Consider the following 19,567-nt stretch of genomic DNA (forward strand, 5'->3'; position numbering starts at 1 on the left):
TTAAATGAAAGAGGATGAAATTCCTACACCAGCAATCTAGTAGCAAAAAGAAATTCCTGGGAGTTTTCAACTTGCACTAAAAGACAAATACACCCATGCAACCCCCTTTAAACCTACTACACATTGAACTATAACCACCTACAGTAAGTGCTATAGGCAGTACATGTTTTTTGTAAAGAAACACAAGCTATGAATATCTGCCTTAACCGGATTGAACAGACTAGTTCTTCATTCTTTTCAAAATCCCAACCAAACTTAAGTTGTGCACCCTGAAAGCCATTAGAACCTTATAGTGATGAGCTCCCTAACATTACAAATTAGTCATCATCACCTCAAAACTTAAAAGAACAAAGAAACCTCACGGTTGTACAATGGTGAGGTACACACAATATGAAAACTACCTGAACATATGAAAGGAGTTAAAGGAAACACCTATACTCCTTAAACTCTAAGTTGTCAAAAAAGCTTATAAGCAAACCGTATTTCATGAAAAGTTGATCTTCCAAAAGCTGAAACTTCAGACACCAAAACTGATCAAGCGGAAGCTTTCAGAACATATGACACCAATCAACAGAGTCTGCCTCACTTCCACTCGATGTATCTAAATTTAACAACTTAGCTACCCACTTCAACAATATCATAGCAACCTAGAAGGACATACCCAAACGTACACACTCGGTTGGGAACACAATTGCAGTAACTTGGTGTGAGTGCTTTCACCCAAATTACTAGAAATAGAATAAATAAGGTCATCACTAAGACTAAACCTTCAAATGTTTCATCAGACACCATCCATCCATTTGTAAGCAAGAAGTATTTCAACATCCTCTTCCTGCTATGGTAACAAATCGAACTCCTGCCAATGACGTATTTGTCTCCCAAAGTCCCCCCCCCCCCCCCCCACCACCATCACCCCTGCAGAGAGCCATGTTCATTCTTGTCTAATGAAACTTAATGCTGACTGGGAAGAGCTGAAAAGGTATGTTGCCAAAACAACTAGAAAAGTACAGTAGTACAATCACCTCCTAGAAGGCTTTCAATCCTGGTTTCCATTCGGAGAAGAACACCAAAACCCAGAGCCTTAAATTGTGGCTGACACACTTTGTCTTTGCAACAACCCAAACTATTTTCTCCTGGCCCTCCTTGACCTTCCAGCAGTCTTTGACAGAGCTGACCATAAAAATCTCCTAAAAACAGAAACAGAATGGGTAATGACGGAACAGTGATATATTAGATCAGATCCTATCAAGGCTCCATCCATGCCCCGTTTTTTAAAAAACGTGATCAGGAACTGCTAGGTGAGGGTTTAACAAAGCAGGGAATGTCCTTTCTCCAACATGCTGAAGGCATCAAGCTGTATATTAAGCCTGAATACCCAAACAGTCTAAAAGCTTTAACCACCTCCCTTCAAGAAATAAAACACTGGACGGCAAATATGAAATTTGAGCTGAACCCACTCAAGAAGAAGGTCTCCTGTTCGCCTCTAACAAATACCAGGAATGCCCCACAGTGTTGTCAACCAAACTTAAAACCACAGTGGACCTCCTGCCAACAACTATAACTTCAGCTAAACTTTTGACTTCAAACATGCAAAATAACTCAACCTTGATCATCAAGTCATAGAAATCCCCATAATTTCCAGATTCCAGCTAAACCTTCCCAATTGTCTCAAGACCCTCTTTTATTTATATTTGACGAGAGTAAAGAAGAGGCAGTTGCTGAACTTGGTGCGACTCTAGAGGAACTAAATGCCTGGGTACTATGGATCTATATCAGAGACCAAAACAGCGCTTGAGTTGAGAAGTACTAGAAATGCGGTTCTCTGTGAATTCCTGAAAGTTGAAAAACTATGCATGTGGTACTATTCAATGTGCACTACTACAGCCCTACAGGCTTAGTTGATGATTAGGCACTGTCCAGGACAACACAGACTGCTACTTCTGGAGCAGACTGGACACATTTGTCTCAGTAGGTCTTATGCAGCAGGATGTTATTTTACAATGCATCACTAGATATCTGAAGAATAGAACTTCACAGCCATCATCATTTGTATGGTGAACATAGGGAGATTAAGATGATTCAGAGCTCGAGAAGCACTACACAAAATATTATGGTGTGTTATATCAGTGCCGTGCTACAAGAGAAAGGATGTCATCCCTGCATCCCTGACATAAAGGTAAATTGACTGAAATAAAGTCCCTTAGCATACGCAGTCTTGGATACACAAATATAAAGTGTTCTTCAGTGTTTCAGTGTATTCTTCTGCCAGAAGAATAAACGGAAACACTGAAGACCGCTGAAATGATGGGATCACTTTATATAAGGCTGCGTGTGCTAGGGGACTTGATTTCCATCATCATTTGTAACCCTATTTCGTGGTGTACCGTTCCCCTTTATGTAGTTTTTAACAGTTTTTTTTAAATCTGCCAGTACAATCTGGAAACTACTGGAGCTGTTCCAGGGCACGGAGCTGGACTGATAATCTGGGCATTTGTCCTTAGGCAACGACGCTTCAAATGTTGTCCAGAGAGGGCTGAGAGAGTCATCTGGTAAGCTTGCATTTGTCAAACCAAGGGACCCATTAGGATCTCGGGTGGATCACCACCGCCCGCATGGGGGTGGCTTTCCGCCTGAGATTCCTCCCCGCCGACCACCCATTTCCCTCCCGCCATATAACTATGACGGGGGGACCGCGGCGGACTGAAAGACCGTCCACTGCTTTTCCACCCAGTCAATAAGTCGACCGGGCGGAAAAGAGTTTAATATGGGGGACGGTATCTGTTAGACACCCCAGCCACATTACTATGGGTGCGGAAACATGCCTTTACGTGGCAGCATTGCCGCCACGGAAAGGCATGCGGGAATTGCTTGCGGGGGCCCGTTGCAGGACCCCAGGGACTTTGGGGGGTGGGGGGTGCACTGTGGGGGTACCTATGGTACTCCCCTGCATTTTCATACACAACATGGCAGGCACCATCATGTTCTGCATGGAAGTGAACAACATGCCTTCCTGTTATTGTGGCACGCAGTGCTGATTGCACCGCCCGCCACAATGTCAGGAATGTAGGATGCACATGCCACTGTGGTGGGCGTATCCTAATGGCCCCCACGGGACCGCCGCCCTTTTGGCGGGTGGTCCCATTTCACGATGGGATGGCGGGCAGACGTAGTCTGCCCGCCATCCTAATGACCCCCTAGTGTCAGAGCAGATTTGGATTCCTTGTTTAGAAAATATGCATTATTCATTAGCAGATCTTTATAATAAGGAAATTATTTCTTTTGTGCAACAACATTCATCACCCTTCCACTCCCCATTTCCATGCACAACATGGCAGGCACCATCATGTTCTGCATGGAAGTGAACAACATGCCTTCCTGTTATTGTGGCACGCAGTGCTGAGTGCACCGCCCGCCACAATGTCAGGAATGCAGGATGCACACGCCACTGTGGTGGGCGTATCCTAATGGCCCACACGGGACCGCCACCCTTATGGCGGGCGGTCCCATTTCACGATGGGATGCGCCATCCTAATGACCCCCCTAGTGTCAGAGCAGATTTGGATTCCTTGTTTAGAAAATATGCATTACTCATTAGCAGATCTTTATAATAAGGAAATTATTTATTTTGTGCAACAACATTCATAACCCTTCCACCCCCCCACCTTTGCACTCATGAATCCACCCAGTCATCAGTCCATCCACTCTTCTACTTACACTTATTCACCCATGTACCCATCTCTTTATCCTTCCATCCAATGAACCACCAGCACATACATTTAACCACCCCCTGCATCCTTTGACATATGCCCATGTATCCATCATCCACACTCAGCCAAACACATATCTAATAGCCCACGATTAAACATTCATCCATACTTTATTCCATCCTACTATCTAACTGTATCCAGCCTTCTCCCGACTCACCGTGGTATCCACAGCCATAAATCATCTTATCACCCTTGTATACAACCACACATTCATCCATGCTTCAAACTAAACATTCATCTACGCTTGCATGTACCCATATGTTTTTTGTCTGACAGCAAGGTAGGCTGTATGGTGTGCCTCTGTGTATATTTGTATCTGGATGTCGTCTATGTACATAAGAATTCACACATGTTTTATGTTTGTGCAATTAAACATATTGTAAATCAATACAGGAGTTTTACTACAAAGTGAACATACACCTAAAACAAGCGAGACCTGTAGGGGAATTCTTAGTGAAATAAGTCTGCATTTTAGGGAAAAAAGAAAGGCTTCCATAGAACACGAAACAAAAATACTTGATTTCTGGAATTACAAAGACAATCAACTATTATGTTCTATGAAGCCATTCACAGTTCAGCGTGTGAAGCTACAAACTCCTCAAATGTACATGATGTGGATATGAATTGAAGTCACTAAGAAATTGTGACACAATATTGGGTCACAAGGCCACATGCCAAATGCCTTTATAAGGTAACAGAATTCGGAGGTAACTTGCAATAGCCTTTCCATATATGGTCAGGAGTATTTTGTTCCATATAATATATGGCCCAGATACTTTATCTGCTTTCCTGAAGGTGTTATAGTCCCTTACCCCTTTGGTTAACTGCCAACTGGCCTATGTGTGTTACGTTTAGACAAACCTCCCTTTAAAGCCAAGAGCACTTTGCATTGGGATGTTTTTGAGTTTTGGAAGAGCCTTCAGGGGTGAACCCTTCACCATGGCATACATATTTAGTTGTGGTAGACCTTCCTCCACCAGTGTGACAGAGGGATTTCTTCTGCTGCACACGCAGCTCGATGCCACAGCAACAACACTTAAAATCAAGCCTCAGATCATAGAAGCTAAACTGTGCGGATATACTTTGATACAGACTAAGCACCTGAGGGGGGATTTCTTTTAATACACAGAGGCTATACTTTGAAATTTGCTACCAAGTGATCGGAGGATGTGGGAGAACAATTTTCTCAGAACACATTTGCTAAAACTTTTTGTAAACATATATTGGAATGTTAGCGAGCTTTAGTTGCTTCTGTGGCATTCCCTTCTCACCCATAAAATAATTGCTTTGTTTTCAACTAAAGCATTCTGGACCATGCTCTCATCTAGTGCGCCCTCTCAATACTTAAACACTCACAAGATATATATAAAACACATATTAATCATCTAAGTTTGTCAAAACCAGTCTATAATTTTAAACTATATTGCCACATGCTCAAATCATACGCTTATAATTGCCCCTTTAGCAGAGTAGTATATACACATGGAAGAATCTATGCATCACATTCACATATTATGTATTCACAGCTTTGCACAAGCCAGCCGAAATATTTTCTAAAGTTGAGGATATGGGATCACCAGTGGGAGGGAGAAGATTGATCAAAGAAAGAGCTAAAACAGTAGCACAATGTTGGGATGTTGATGAAGCCAAAAAATTTAGTTTTAATATCAGAATCAGTGTTCACAAGGGTGCATTCATTGTGCTGCGTGTGTAAGCAGGATGTATGGAATATCACAGACAGCTGAGCAGAACTATCCATATATCTTTATTAGATTATACCTTGTAAAACATCACTAAACACGAAGTACTTGGAAAGACAACTACTGAGAACTCTACATAAATATCACTCAGAAAGGAAAAGGAAATACCTGTCTGACCATCGGCGGCATGTACCACACATTACACACGATGGCCCAGCTGGTCATCATCCGCAACAGGTATTTACCCATGCTGAATTTACTGCTGTTCCAGAAGGCGTCCCCAAACTGCGGATCATACTGCAAACAAGGAAAGTAGAGAAGAGATGTGAGAGTCATGCTGAAAAGGGCATCACATTAAAAAACAAATCACTGCATTTCTACAACAAATTACTACTATTAATTACTTCAATGATTTAAACATGATCCATGGCAGAGTTAAGATATTGTTTCAGACAGCTGGAAAATTGTTTCATGGAGTGAATTAAATCTTTTATTGTGTGGTTAAATACAATCATACAATGCATAGAATGAAGAGCGACCTCCCATTACCAATTTTAAAGAAATAAATAATTGCCAATTGCATACATATTTCTAAAAGATGCAATATCGAGCAACTTCAGAAACATATCAATAAAAATAAAACGAAGTCTTCAACGTGACATTATTCCATCTTAAAAAATAGAAATTGAATTTCTGGTGATGAGTCATTCTACTATATTACAGACTATTTCATGAAAAATGTACTTCACTCTCCAACTGGCTACAGATCCTCACCCAGGTAACATGCATCATCAGCAGCCTCAACAGTCCAAATTTCCAATTTTAAAGACATTGATTTCAGCCACTTTTTCTGGCATATGACATTTTAGTGCAGCATTATATCAGATGTGTTATGTCTTCCTTTTTTGAACTACGTACTCGACAACAAATACAATAGGTGTATGCCCAAAGCACTGAACAGATCTCCATAATATCACACAAAAAAGTTGACACCATAATAAAATATAGAACTCCAGTAACACTCCTAGCCATTTACCAATCCAACTGTCTCCCCAAATGCTATTAGCACATGTATTGATACTGGGCCAAATTATTCATTCACAGTTTGCAAAAATTGAAGAACTCTGGGACTAATACATTTTAATTACAAATTGTTATAAGCAAATGCTAAGGCAGATGACTTGGAATCAAGGGTATTTAGGTGAGTTTTGTGATTTTCAGTTGGTTTTAACCACAACTGAAGAAATTGTAGTTAGAAACGTTATCTAATATTGTAGCCTCAAACATCCACTGTAAAGTAAATGTTTTCCTGCCGCTTATCATTATGTTTGTTTGAAACATTTACTCTCCGATGGTTTTGATAAATGTATTTTTACAAAACTATAAGAGATCACTGATAAACTTTTGTCTGATCAATAATAACTGTATAATAAGAACACTACAGGGAATTTAACACAATTTTGTCAAAAACAGAGGTAAACGAGCAAGCCTCCCTTAAGCCTGTCCCAAGGTCAGCTGTATATAAGTGAATAGGACTGGGAGTAGGACGGACCATCTTTTTTCAGATTTTTCTTTTCACTTTTGACCCATCACCTACTCTGACCCTTACACGGATTTTTGTACAAAGGGCTTGAATAGCATGTGAGAGTTCTGAGTTTCACCCACAGCTGCTCTCTGCAAACCATGTCCAGTGCAGAAGACAGCAGGTAAACAAACAAAATCCTGCCTAAAGCAACTTTAGTAGCTTGCATATTGATGCGGAAAATATTTTCCAGCATCTCCTACTCCTTTCCACAATCTATTTCGGTCAATGGGAGTAGTACATCATCACTGCCTAACAACTCAATGAACATGTAATTAGTCAAAGTCTCTAAGTTACCTTTTCAGCATAAGGGGTGGATAATTGATCCTCGCCAGGAGTCAGGTGCCATGTATAGCCCAAAAACGGATGGAAAAGGAGCATGAGCTGAGTAGCCAAATAAAATACAGTATTTTATTTTTACATACATGCTTACTGGCACATCATTTGAGTCCACAGTACTGGTGGCTCTTTACTCTCCTCAACCTTGCCAATCTAATACCAGTACTGCACTCATTGTCATAGCCTTCCTGTGTACGTTTGATTACGAATTGACCCAATGCAGTCTGTCTGACAAAGCTGATTTACAAGGTCTATCCTAACAGTAACCTTGACCTTACTTATATTGTTACTGCCATTTTTTCATTCTAATTTACCAACACTTCCCAAAGTTTCCTCAAATCCTTTTCCTTACTGAATATTCAGTGTCTACCCATTCTTATCACATTACTTCTTTTTAGCTGACAAACTGTTTCTTATATACTTGAGTGTCCCGATCAAGCACTGGTTGATAGATGATGCATTTAACTCCCAGTGTCCACAGTTTTTCTGGAACTCTTTTTGGGGTTTTTGGAACACAATTTATGTTTCAACTATTACTGGGCGACTGAGTTTTAACTATGCCTGAGGGGCAAAATTAGACCAGTAAGGAGTTGATTCAAAGTATGAACAAATACATCAGTCTTGGGAAAATTCTTCTTCTGCCTTTGCCTCCCAAAGAATTGCATAGCCTTGAGTTGTGGTACCGCTAATTTTGACTTACCTGAACTATAGGAATATGATATCCCATGGCTTGCCTTCAAAACAATTTAGAAAGCATTTTTAATTCACAGGGTGGTGAGCCATTTCGCTGGTGTCCTCCAGAAGTTATACCATGCTTCTGAGAATTGTGGATACCTACATTGGTTGCCGATTAAGCAAAGGATGCATCACAAAGTATGTGGGATTATCATCATCTTGTTACATTTACCATTTGGCATACAAAATCTGCCTACAAGTTGAATTTTGACTTAGGTTGTGTGTGCTTTTACATGAGTTTCATATTGAAAACGAATATGCTGGGATTGTATTGACTGTTTAGTTGTAGTTTTATTGATTTGTTTATCCCATATAAACTGAATTGATGATGATTTAAAACTAATGTAGATTGTCAGACAATCGGCAGACCTACCCACCTTACAAAATTTCCTGCCTAAAACTTTCCATCAGTTAATGCTTTTCAGGTACATTTTCTTCATGGCTCAAATTTCCTGACAACAAATTGTATCATGTGAAGGAAGCAAATCAATTATCTACGTAATTTGTAAAATCCGTTTTAGACAAGGTACATTCCATGACAGTAGTATTGTTGTTTTGGTACTCAGGCCCCTATTGCAGTGGCCTGACTACTTACGATATATGAGATAACTGCTGTACCATACATTTCACAATTATGACATGTGGAATAAGCAATGCACCTTATATTTTCCCTGCGGAAAATGTCAGCAGGTAAAGCCTGCCAAAATTTACTGTGGGAAAAATGCCCGGTAAATAACAGGACAAACCCATGTGCATGTTATACACCAGTGTTCCAAGCTGATAATGTAATTGTCTGCTATTTAACACAGGTTATGTTAAAATCTGATCCCAGAATTAGCAGACTATATGGGGCACAATAAATACTGCCCCAATTCAGGGTCAAATTTAATTGGCACCTAATTCGGTCAGCCTGAGCTGAAGTTTGATTACTCACACCTCGGCTAGGTCCTTCCTGTCTAGGCAAAACCAAAACAGTTGCAGATTAACACCAACTGGACTGCTTACAACCTTACCCTAACTTTGAACTTTCACCACATTGATAACATCACTTCTTAACTGGTATACAATAGACAGCAAGATTAATTTTGTCATCTACCAAGCATTCTGAGCCACTGGCATTTACCAACACTTGTAAGCACTTGTAAGTAACAATCGTTATTTGGGGTGGGTGAAAGCATTCCCTAGGATCAATAAAACTAAGGTTGTTTCTTGTTACCTTAATACCTCAGTCGAGAAACTTGGTACCTGCTGTATCATAATGCACGAAGACTACAGGACTTTAGTTTATTCACTTTCATTAAGTGTATAACTGTAGCCCTTAATAAGAGGATCCAAAATAGCTACAGATACAACAGGCCAAATGTACAAAAAGTAGGACTTCTTACTGAATCGCAATTAGTAAATCACTATTCAAAGTTTAAGAAAACGTACAACTTCTAATTAACAATTCCTAGTGGGTCGCAAATTGACCTAACTCATGAATATTAGTGAAGTAGGTCACAGTTTGCCACCCATTAGGACTTACAACCTTCACAGGAATGGTGGCCTGCTGAGGTTAGCAGACCACCATGTCTGTGATTGCTTTTAAATACAGCATTTTTTTTTAAATTGCTGGCCTTTTTACTTAAAGAAAAACTGGAAGAGTTTAAAAAGAAAAAAACATTTAACTTTGAAGTTTAATTTTTAAGAGGAGGCAATGGTTTGTGGGAACACTGCTTGCTCTTAAAAAATATTTTTTCAACATTCTCAAAGAGGGAAGACTCCCAAGGAAACCCCCTACACATTTTGAATGGGTTACCACCACATTCAAAATGGTGGTTAAGTATTACTATTTTGAGACAGGAATTTGGCCCCAAAAAAGTAATACATACCATACCGATTCAGTATTTGGAAGGGACACCGAAAGCCAGCCCCTTCCAAATATCGAATCGCAGTGCAAATCGCGATTTGATAACAAGTTGCAGAATCAAATTTTGCATTTTGTACATTAGAAAAAGCGGTCTGCGAATCAGGGCCATTTGTGACCAGAAAAATGCTTTATACATCTGGCCGAAAGTATTTTTTTTTTTTTGGCTAAGTAAAGAAATTGTTTGCTTTTATTTTTAAAGTACATTTCTGTTCAGATAGTCATGCTTACTCCTTAACCGAATGCAAGAAATAAAGATAAGAAAGGTGTCATCATTCTCCCACTGACAGAGTAATTCAGCCGAATTTGCATCTCTTTAAGTAGGTTTTGACTTTGATGTTTTGACTTTGCTGGACTTTACTATCCAGGCCTGAGTGAAACTTTCTTAATTTTAAAGATAAAGACTATATAAGTCAGTATGTATGTTTCATATAAATGTCTAAATCAAGGGCTTCAATTTCTTTGGGTCCTGGTTAATTGTCTCAATTACCCTGTGTATATCCCTAATATGGTTAGGGGAGAGTGTTTAGCCATAGAATCACTGCCAATGACTTTTTCAGAGTTCTGAAGTAGGTGAATGGTTCATATCAGTACTCCTCGGAAGAGATTCACCTTTACTAATCGAATAGTAAATCACAAGTGAAATTATACTGATCTCACCATTTTCTATGGGATCATCAACAAGCTGTTAAGATGTTGATCCCAAGGTAATTTTTGCAATTATCAGCGAGAGGTTTGACTTACTTTGGCTTTGGATTAAACATTTAAAAAAACTTGGCTCAGAGTCTGAAAACTAAGCTATGTGCAAATTGTTTTTTTTTTTTTATTTGAGTTTTTTCCTTAGTTATGTTTTCTTATTTTCTAATAGAGGCTTGAATAATTCATCCGAGTCCAATTAAGTCCACTCCTGTGTGTCCTTAATTTTTTTTTATATTAAGTACTTTTTTTGTTCATACAATGCTCTTCCCATCATCTTTTTTGACCCCTAACAAACACCTTTTAATAAATCCAATAGTTCATTCTTTAAATTATTATGTTCAAAGTTTATAATTGAAGGGTTAAAATCTGAGCACTTTCAATAGGTGTAGCTTATAAAGAATCAGGGTTTATGTTACCGGGAGGTGGCAAGTACAATGTCTCTTTTAATTATCTTTGGATCCTCAAACAAGGATTGCATAGCTGCCTGCAGGAAACTTAGATTTGAAATTAGTAGACCACAAATACATTGACTGGGGCTCTCCTAATGCACATTAACTATGGCTGTCCGTTGGCCAAGTGCAACAGTAGTATACTTAATACTTTTTTCCTCATTTCTAACAGACTTCACAGCTCTTCGGGGAGGGTCTAGGATTTGTGAATCCAGTCAGGATTTGCGAATCTGACAATTAAAATGAATTTTTTAAATGTTTACTTTATGGCCAGTAGGTGGTGGTCCCTTTGGGCAACGCCTCTACATCGGCCTTAGGTCAACTGAGATTCTAACTGCCTCCTTAAGCCATTTTTCTACACTTTGTCAACTACAGTGCTTGGGGCACCGTCCTAAATAATGGTTGCTTCAACTGAATTTTTTTTAACTTCAGCCAGCCAATCACAGGGAAGTGGTTTTAGGAATCCATATCCAAATTCGAGAATCCCCAATGCACAATAAGAGAAAAGGCTCCCTCATCCAACGGTGTACATTTAATTGGATTTCCAAATTCTTAGTGGATTTGCACATACAAAGAGAATTAGTGAGTTAACCGTCCAGCTAGCTTTAAAATGCAACTTCTTTCTTACAAAACCAAAACAGGTTTTAAACTCTAAATTCTAGGAAACTACCTAATTTATTTACAATTATATCAATCTAACCAAAGTCACTTCCTTGAGTAAAGTTATTTTTACATGCCAAGCTTGGTGTGATTGCATTTAGCCCTTTTTTCTGATCAATGAATTCTAATATGGGCTGTCCCAGTTAGTTTAAAACCTATTTCTAATAATTGAAAGGTTTCAGTTGATTAAGAGATCTTTAAATGTATTATTCTTTAAATGCAGCCTATTACTTTTGATCTCATGTTTTAATTTTTGTATTGCACCAACATTTCACTAATACTTCACTGCGTCTTAACACTTTTTGCACTGCGCTGTTGTAATTCCTTGTGATTTATAAATCTAAACTTATTTAGACAACCTTTTGTTAAATAAATAAATCCAGTATTTGTTAAGGGCAAACAAATCACCTCTAAGGGTCTCAAGGTTCTGGGGGCCATCAGGGAGATTAAGAGAGCTATTGCCCAGAGTCACATGATTCTGAGCAGAACTGCTACTGACGCTGGGGATCGAACCATGAGCTTGCGCTCTGGAGTCAGTCAGTCATTCTGGCCGCTGTGCCACACCTCTCCCCTTGTTGTACACACCTACTCATTTAATTATTTGCATTTAGTAAAACTTTGCTTATTTTTCTACTTCAGAGTGAACTTTTTTTTAATATGTTTATACTACTCTGGTTCTTAGGGTTATAGGGTTGACCCCAGTTATTGTTACAGAGTAATGGTCTAGGAGCAGCACTGCTGTGAAAGCGTTTTTTGCCAGCACTGGCAAAAAGACGAAATGCTGTCTTTTGCCTGTGGCAAACATTTAATATGTTTGATTATTGACCCCTTATGGGAGTGTGTGTATGAATATATATGCATATCTCATGTCATATCATATACAGAAATGTTTCCAATGCAGTACATGATTGTTAACAGTGTAACTATTATAGATACTTACTATACAGCAAATAAACAAATCCTGTAGTAAATGTGTGTCTGTAATGTAATGAAAATCTGTTTGTAACCTGATAATTTATGGAAAACAAAACTCAGAAGCATGTCTTGATTGATTAACCATATTACTTTGATAGCCACTGGATATATGATGCCTCCAATTTCAAAGCTCCCCTTCTTGAACATCATCACAGACGTGTTGTTAATGCAGGTTCCTGTCGAAAAAACCAAAGTGTAACTTGTTAAGTTTGATGTAAGAGAATGCATTTATTTAAATAAGTCCAGCTGTGATCCTTCCTTCAAACAGCTATACACAAGAAGCACAGTTTTTAGGTCTCGGCCTGCGTAGGCTGCGCTTGAGCAGTCTCGCTGGCGAGATTTTATGTTTTCTAGTCGGGGGCTTGAACCCGCCCCTCTTCTCCATTGGCTGGCTTCCTAAACGGCGGCCAGTCATTGGAGAAGAGGGGCATCTTTCCATTTAAGCCCTGTCTTTTTCAGATTGAGGGGCGTGTTTTTTCATGTTCTTTCTCTTGGTGACGTCTTTAGTCAATCAAAAAAAACACGCCCCCCAATCTGAAAAGGACGGGGCTTACAGACCCCACTACTGTGATATTGACTTAAGTCCCTTTTCGTTTTTACTGACGTTGTTTTGAAACCCAGTGATAGGACCGTAGCACTTCTACAGAATTGGAAGAATTGTTTCTACTTTGTATGAACAACCAACAAATGAGCTAAGATCGTTCAAAACTTGTTTGTTATTGGCTGACTGGTCGCTCCTTCCACTTTAGCTTCTGTCGCTCAAAGCAGGATGCAGTGGATGTGGCTGGAACAAAACAAGAGGCTTTAGAGCTAGACATATCCCTATACAGCAACAGCGACTTGCCAAAATTATAAACGACGGCGAGCAGAATGAAAGCCAATGCTGTTTAAAATAAGCGCTCTTGGCACGTTGCCTGGCCCTAACATGGCCGCTGGTTTTAAGCATGTGCAGTGCATAGGGTGCTTCTCTTGAACCTTTGAGGGTGGGGGAATATGGCGGGTGAATGATGACAGGCGGGGCTGAAAGAGTAGGGTAGCACTGGGAGCGGTGAAAGGGTCGCTGCAGTGTGTGTGCCCAGCCCTTACCTCCGGCGCTCAGAGAACAAAGCGAGAAGAAGGAAGTGTAATCAGAGGGGGGAAGAGGAACCTCCGATACAGCATTCACTGTTCTCGGATATGGCAGCTCCTGGAGCGCTGTTGCTGTTTCTCTGTTGGGCGGCTAGTGTGGGAGGTAAGAGGTGCTCTGCTTGTCTGAGAACGGGGCGGCGAACATAGAACCAACCCCCGGCCTCCACTTGCGTTACCCCTGTGCTTTTGGATTGGTCTTGGAGGCAGTGGCGATATTGACAGTGGTGGTACTGCTGCTTGGGGAGGCTGGAGGCCATTGCTCAGACTGTGCTGCTGCAGGTGCTCCGTGATTTATTAGGATCACTGGCGGTGGTGAATGAGCATAGTTGTGTTGCTGGTGGCAGTTGTTTTGATGACTCGGGCTGGCAGTGAGGATGTTATAACTGGTTGCAGTGTCCGTGTTGATGGTGGCACTCCTACTTGTGGTGATTAGGAAGTGGTACTGCAAAAGCTGGCATATAGTGATGGCGTTTCTTGGTATTGTCATTGTTGCTTTTGTGACAGTGCTGTGTTGCCAGTGGAGCTTGCTCTAGTGCATGTGATGCTGCGAATTGAAGATAGCGACAATCTTGGTGGTATGGATGTTGTGGCTGCAAGTAATGATAGGGGGCAGTTGGTTTCATTCCTGCTACTTAATGTGGCTCGTGTGAGGTGAAACGAATGGTAGCATTACTGTTGCTTTTGATGGAGCTGGTACACACAAATAACTCTTTACCTGATTCCTGAGGTGGCCTTTAGGTTACCCTGGTGAAGAATGTTTCTCTTTGGTGAAAGGGAGCAATGAGGGCCTGAAGCAGGTGTCAACACCTCTCTCCTTAGCCATTCCTGGGAATAGGAGAACTAGATCTGTTTGAGAGGGCCGCCTGCGCTAGTTAGTAATTTTATTTTATCAATAACAATAGTTGCAGTTTAGTAAAGAACTATCTATCTTGTAGGTTGTGATGGGTTGTACAGAGCCAGCAAAATGGTTTGGAATGTGTTCTTTGGTGACCTATCCATAATTTTTCCACTGTCATGGGTAAGAAGCCCTGCATTGGTGTGTTTTGTGAGAAGTGTTTTTATATAGCACAAACTAATATTTCAATATTTTATTGGCACTTCCGTCATGATCTGATGGTTAAAGAAAGTCACAAAGTATCCCCTCATGATGATGAACGAATTGTGAGCAAGAATACAGAGGTGTGCTGCTAACATTCCCACCTGTGCAACTTCTTAACAACCCTCCTATCGCCCCACCCGCACTGAGTGTGTGTGTGGCTCTGTGAGTGTGTGTGTGGCACTAGATAATAGACCACCTGGTTATTTATTCATCAAATACTAGCCAGATACTGCCATAATCAATCAGGGTCTATCTTCTCAGTTTTTGGCCTTCCTATTGTGTTTCTAATCTCTTGATTTTTTTATCTTCAAGCCTTTGCCACAGTTTTCCCCTATGTAAACAGAAAAACGGCTATGTTGTATGAATTAGAACAATGACAATGTCTGTAACAGCGATGTATATAAAAATGTTGAATGTTACAAAGTTTGGAATTCTGTTTTTTTAAATATTGTTGTTTATTTTATTGTAGATTAAAATTACGATGGTACTTTCCTGACGAAGACACTGTGTCGAAACGCGTTGAAGAAACTGTCACTACCTCAACTATACCATCTTTTTAAATTGTATTTTATGTATTTTTGATTATTATGTAATTAGTTATCAAATTATACATATGTTTTTATCAATGTGCATTTGAAAATTATTTTTAAAAAATGTGATTGTTTTTATACAAAAATTCAGTTTTAGTTCAGTATCTTTTCAGTTCACTCGTCTTCATTGCATTGCTGTATGTATTCCGTCATCAGGGATCACTGCTGCACTTTTCTGCATAGAGCCACTGCACTCATTAACTCACTCACTATCAAATTGCAGCACAAGACCCTGAAATCCTAAAATGCAATGGGCATGGGTGAGCACCCTCCTTTATTTATTGCTTTTATGTCCAAACACAAGCCTTAGCTCTCGTCCGGAAAAGGGCACGCAGGTTCAGGTAGACAACCTAGATTGAGGTACAGAAAACTAGTGTACCAAGCATGCCTTTCAGCATCTCTAGAAGCATCACTGCTTGAAACCCAAGACCTCTGCGCCCACATAAAATAGAGCACCTAGGCAATGAGAATTTCAAAACAAGGTCTAACTTTAGACGAGCACACCCTGACTCCGTGTTCCCTCTGACACACTGTCTATCATTCTGAAGCAGAGAAGTCGGGGTACCACGCGGGTGGACGGCGTCCCCCACTTATTTTACCGGGAGCTCGATAACTAAACTGCAACTGAGTGCAAGCCACCTTTCGTGACGTCACTTCCTGTCGTGACATCAGCGTCCCCCACTTCTTTTTTTTTTAACTTGTGCCCCGTCTGCTTCTCCCACCACCAACTAGCACTGCAGCTGCCAATCCTGCCTTCCCGTTCAGCCAAACTGAGGTATGACTATAATCTCAGTTAATTGTGGTACCTCACACAATCAGCACATAATAAACAAGACCTCACTCCACAATACTTGGCACCAAACAGCATCTTCTACCACGCAATATACACTATACAATATGCTTTAAAAAACCCTTGACGTCCTCAAACAGAGCACTTTAGAAAGACGCCCTGACACCCGCGTACACCCAGATTATGAAAATGCTGTAGTGCGATACTAAAGGTAGAAGGAGCTTTACAAGCGCTAACATAAAATAACATTACGAAAATTCATCATATGCATTCTTAGCTGGATATTAGTAAATATAGCAAATTGAATGCAAGGCTGATAGAACAATGCTTACAACAACAGCAGCATGCTAATAACTTGCGAAACTCAAAAGAGGAATTTGCTTCTTACCCTCTGGGAAAATTAAAATTGGCAGTTTGTCCTTATCTGCAACATGTTCTTGGAGCCTATTGGAAGAAAGAGGCATGATTAAAATTATGATGTTTCAAAAGTCCTGGTAGTAATTCCTGCATTCTTCTTAATCAAAGCAACAAATTCCAAGTCGTGTCTTATCAAAAATACACCATTTAGGTGGTATAAAGAGGTTTTAGCAGTAGAATAATGCACGTATGGGCTGCTTCAGTTGCAAGGCTACCCAATTGCTACAACTGAAAGACACAAAAGAGAACAAAACACAAAAGAGAGCAAGACTAAAAAAAGTAAATTCAATGTAAAAGCTACAGGTTGCAACAGGTTAGTAACAACATCTAACTTTTATCACAGGTTCGTCTCAAAACAGAAAACACATACCAAAAATACTTTTATCTACGCCAAAATATTTTTTCATGTTTCTCAAAATGTTCTCGAAATCTAACAGAAATTGACAGACTGTGAAACATCTGGCTATCAGCCATCATTAATATTTGGAAACATCCTCCACATTAGTGCAACCCCTTTTAACCAATGTTTCCATGCTGGGAAATGTGCCACTACGTGCTTGTGGAGATTAAAAATGCATACATGTGAAAATTAGACCGCTTGGGTTTCGGTTTCTGTCAAAAAGCACATATTCAGTACACAGATGTATTTGGGCGACAGGGTACATAAAGTAATTGAAACATTTGCACAATGTGATTATTGGGCAATTAAATTACACACAATCATGGACAAATGTTTGTCCACAATGATTCAAATTGTAATGTTGTAGTAGAGCGGTGTGCATTTCCAGCCTTCAAGGGGGTCTTTCGTCCAGGAAGCATGGGGGGTGGGGTGTAGATCAATGCACATGACAGCGCTTTCAATAGATCCAGGTCTTCTTGTAGTTTTTGTCAGTTCTGGTTAGATTCACTTTTATTTCCTCTGCAGTCATCCACACTGATATATCCTAGATCCATTGCGGTCTCCCTGAAGTTCTTGTCCTCAGCCAGCATATGGCTATATATCTTTTTGCTAGCAAGACTTTAAACTGCATAAACTTTTGCTTCATTTTATATTTTGGTTTTAGCACAGTAGACATGAACGTGGCACCAATTGCACCATGAGCGACAGATGTGTCGACTATAGATCCACCACCTCCCGCCATTACACTGCTACTCTAGGACAGTACCAAACCAGATTGTAGTATGCGGCTTCCTAGTCCCTGCAACCTTCCAGACATCTGATGCAACTTGTTACATGTGTTTATTCAGAAACCTACATGCTTCAAAAATACTATTTGAAACATCGTTTTTTGTTCATATGGTTTTCATCCTCCTGTACACTTTATTTTATTGCTTTCTATATATTAAATTAAAAAAATGCTTTAAATAAAAAAGAATGCACAAACAACTGACTAAAACACTATATACATATATATATATATATATATATATATATATATATATATATATATATATATATATATATATATATATATATATATATATATATATATATATATATATATATATATATATATATATATTCACTGAAAAAACCATAGGTTTGACACCAGTTATAGTTAGCTGGAAATTTTACTGACTTAAAACCATTGAAATTCCCACATTATAGTTAGTTGGACTCACTATAACTTGCGCGCCTGCAATGCACTGCTGATGACGTCACATATTATATCACTCATGACATGGTCAGTGACATCACTCATGACATCACTGATGACACCATCCAGTGAATGTGCGTCTTTCTGAAAAATAAATATGTGTGAGTGACTATATAGAACTGTTGGTGAATGAGTGGATGTGTATATAGATGGTGGAATTACTGAATTGGTTGTTGTAACTGGTATGGGTATCTCCATTTTTTTGAAAATTTTAGTTTCTATTTTTGAATATGTGTTTCAAGGGTTACATTACACTGAAAGGAGGTCTGTCACTCTGTCACAAGGATGGGGTCATCAGTGATGTCATGAGTGATGTCACTGACCATGTCATGAGTGATGTAATATGTGACGTCATCAGCAGTGCATTGCAGTTAGTCCAACTAACTATAACGTGGGAATTTCAATGGTTTTATGTCAGTAAAATTTCCAGCTAACTATAACTGGTGTCAAACCTATGGTTTTTTCAGTGAATTTAATAGGTTTTTTAAATGCTAATTCCTAACTATAACTGGTGTGAAACCTATGTTTTTTTCTGTGAATTTCATAGGTTTTGTAAATGCTAATTCCTAACTATATATAGGGCCTCAAACCTATGTTTTTTTCATTGAATTTCAAAGGTTTTTTAATAGCAAATTTCTATAGCTATGAAACAGAATATTTTTTATAATGAATCCTATATTGTATATTTATGTAATACTATTTTTTTATGTATATTGTTCATTTTTTTATTTTTGTGCCCTTGAGCGCTCCCGGTGCGCGTACCGGTGAGCGCACCGGTAAGCAGTCTTGCGGCGCGCCCTGGTGCGCGTACCGGTGAGCGTCCCATTAGCGCTATTGCCGCGAACGAAAACATCATCGTGACGTATCGCGTAGCCGCGTCCGTGTGATACGCACGGTGCACCTGGAAGCACCCGAGCGCAAACGATCGCGCTACGTAAGCGCCCCCGGGCGCGTAGCGTAAGCGCGTCGGGTCATGTGACCTGAAAATAACACTTTTCATTGGTTCAGAACAGTTTTTTTTTCCAAATGATGAAAGCCCCCACCTCTTTTCCTCATTCTCACTTTGTACTTTG

At 39.7% G+C, this 19,567-nt stretch overlaps 1 protein-coding gene across 1 annotated transcript in view; it reads right to left on the reverse strand.

Annotated features, from left to right (window-relative positions):
* GPAT3 (glycerol-3-phosphate acyltransferase 3) overlaps positions 1-19,567 on the reverse strand; it is a 546,683-nt gene that overhangs the window by 77,565 nt on the left and 449,551 nt on the right. Inside the window, exons 8-10 of the mRNA XM_086961865.1 lie at positions 16,808-16,863; positions 12,903-12,988; positions 5,636-5,764 (exon numbers count right to left, since the gene is read on the reverse strand). Coding sequence (XP_086817991.1) covers positions 5,636-5,764; positions 12,903-12,988; positions 16,808-16,863 — 271 coding nt within the window. The remainder of the gene's footprint in view (positions 1-5,635; positions 5,765-12,902; positions 12,989-16,807; positions 16,864-19,567) is intronic.

The sequence above is a fragment of the Lissotriton vulgaris genome, chromosome 3_1, assembly GCF_964263255.1.
Source record: "Lissotriton vulgaris chromosome 3_1, aLisVul1.2, whole genome shotgun sequence".
NCBI classification, from domain to species: Eukaryota; Metazoa; Chordata; class Amphibia; order Caudata; family Salamandridae; genus Lissotriton; species Lissotriton vulgaris.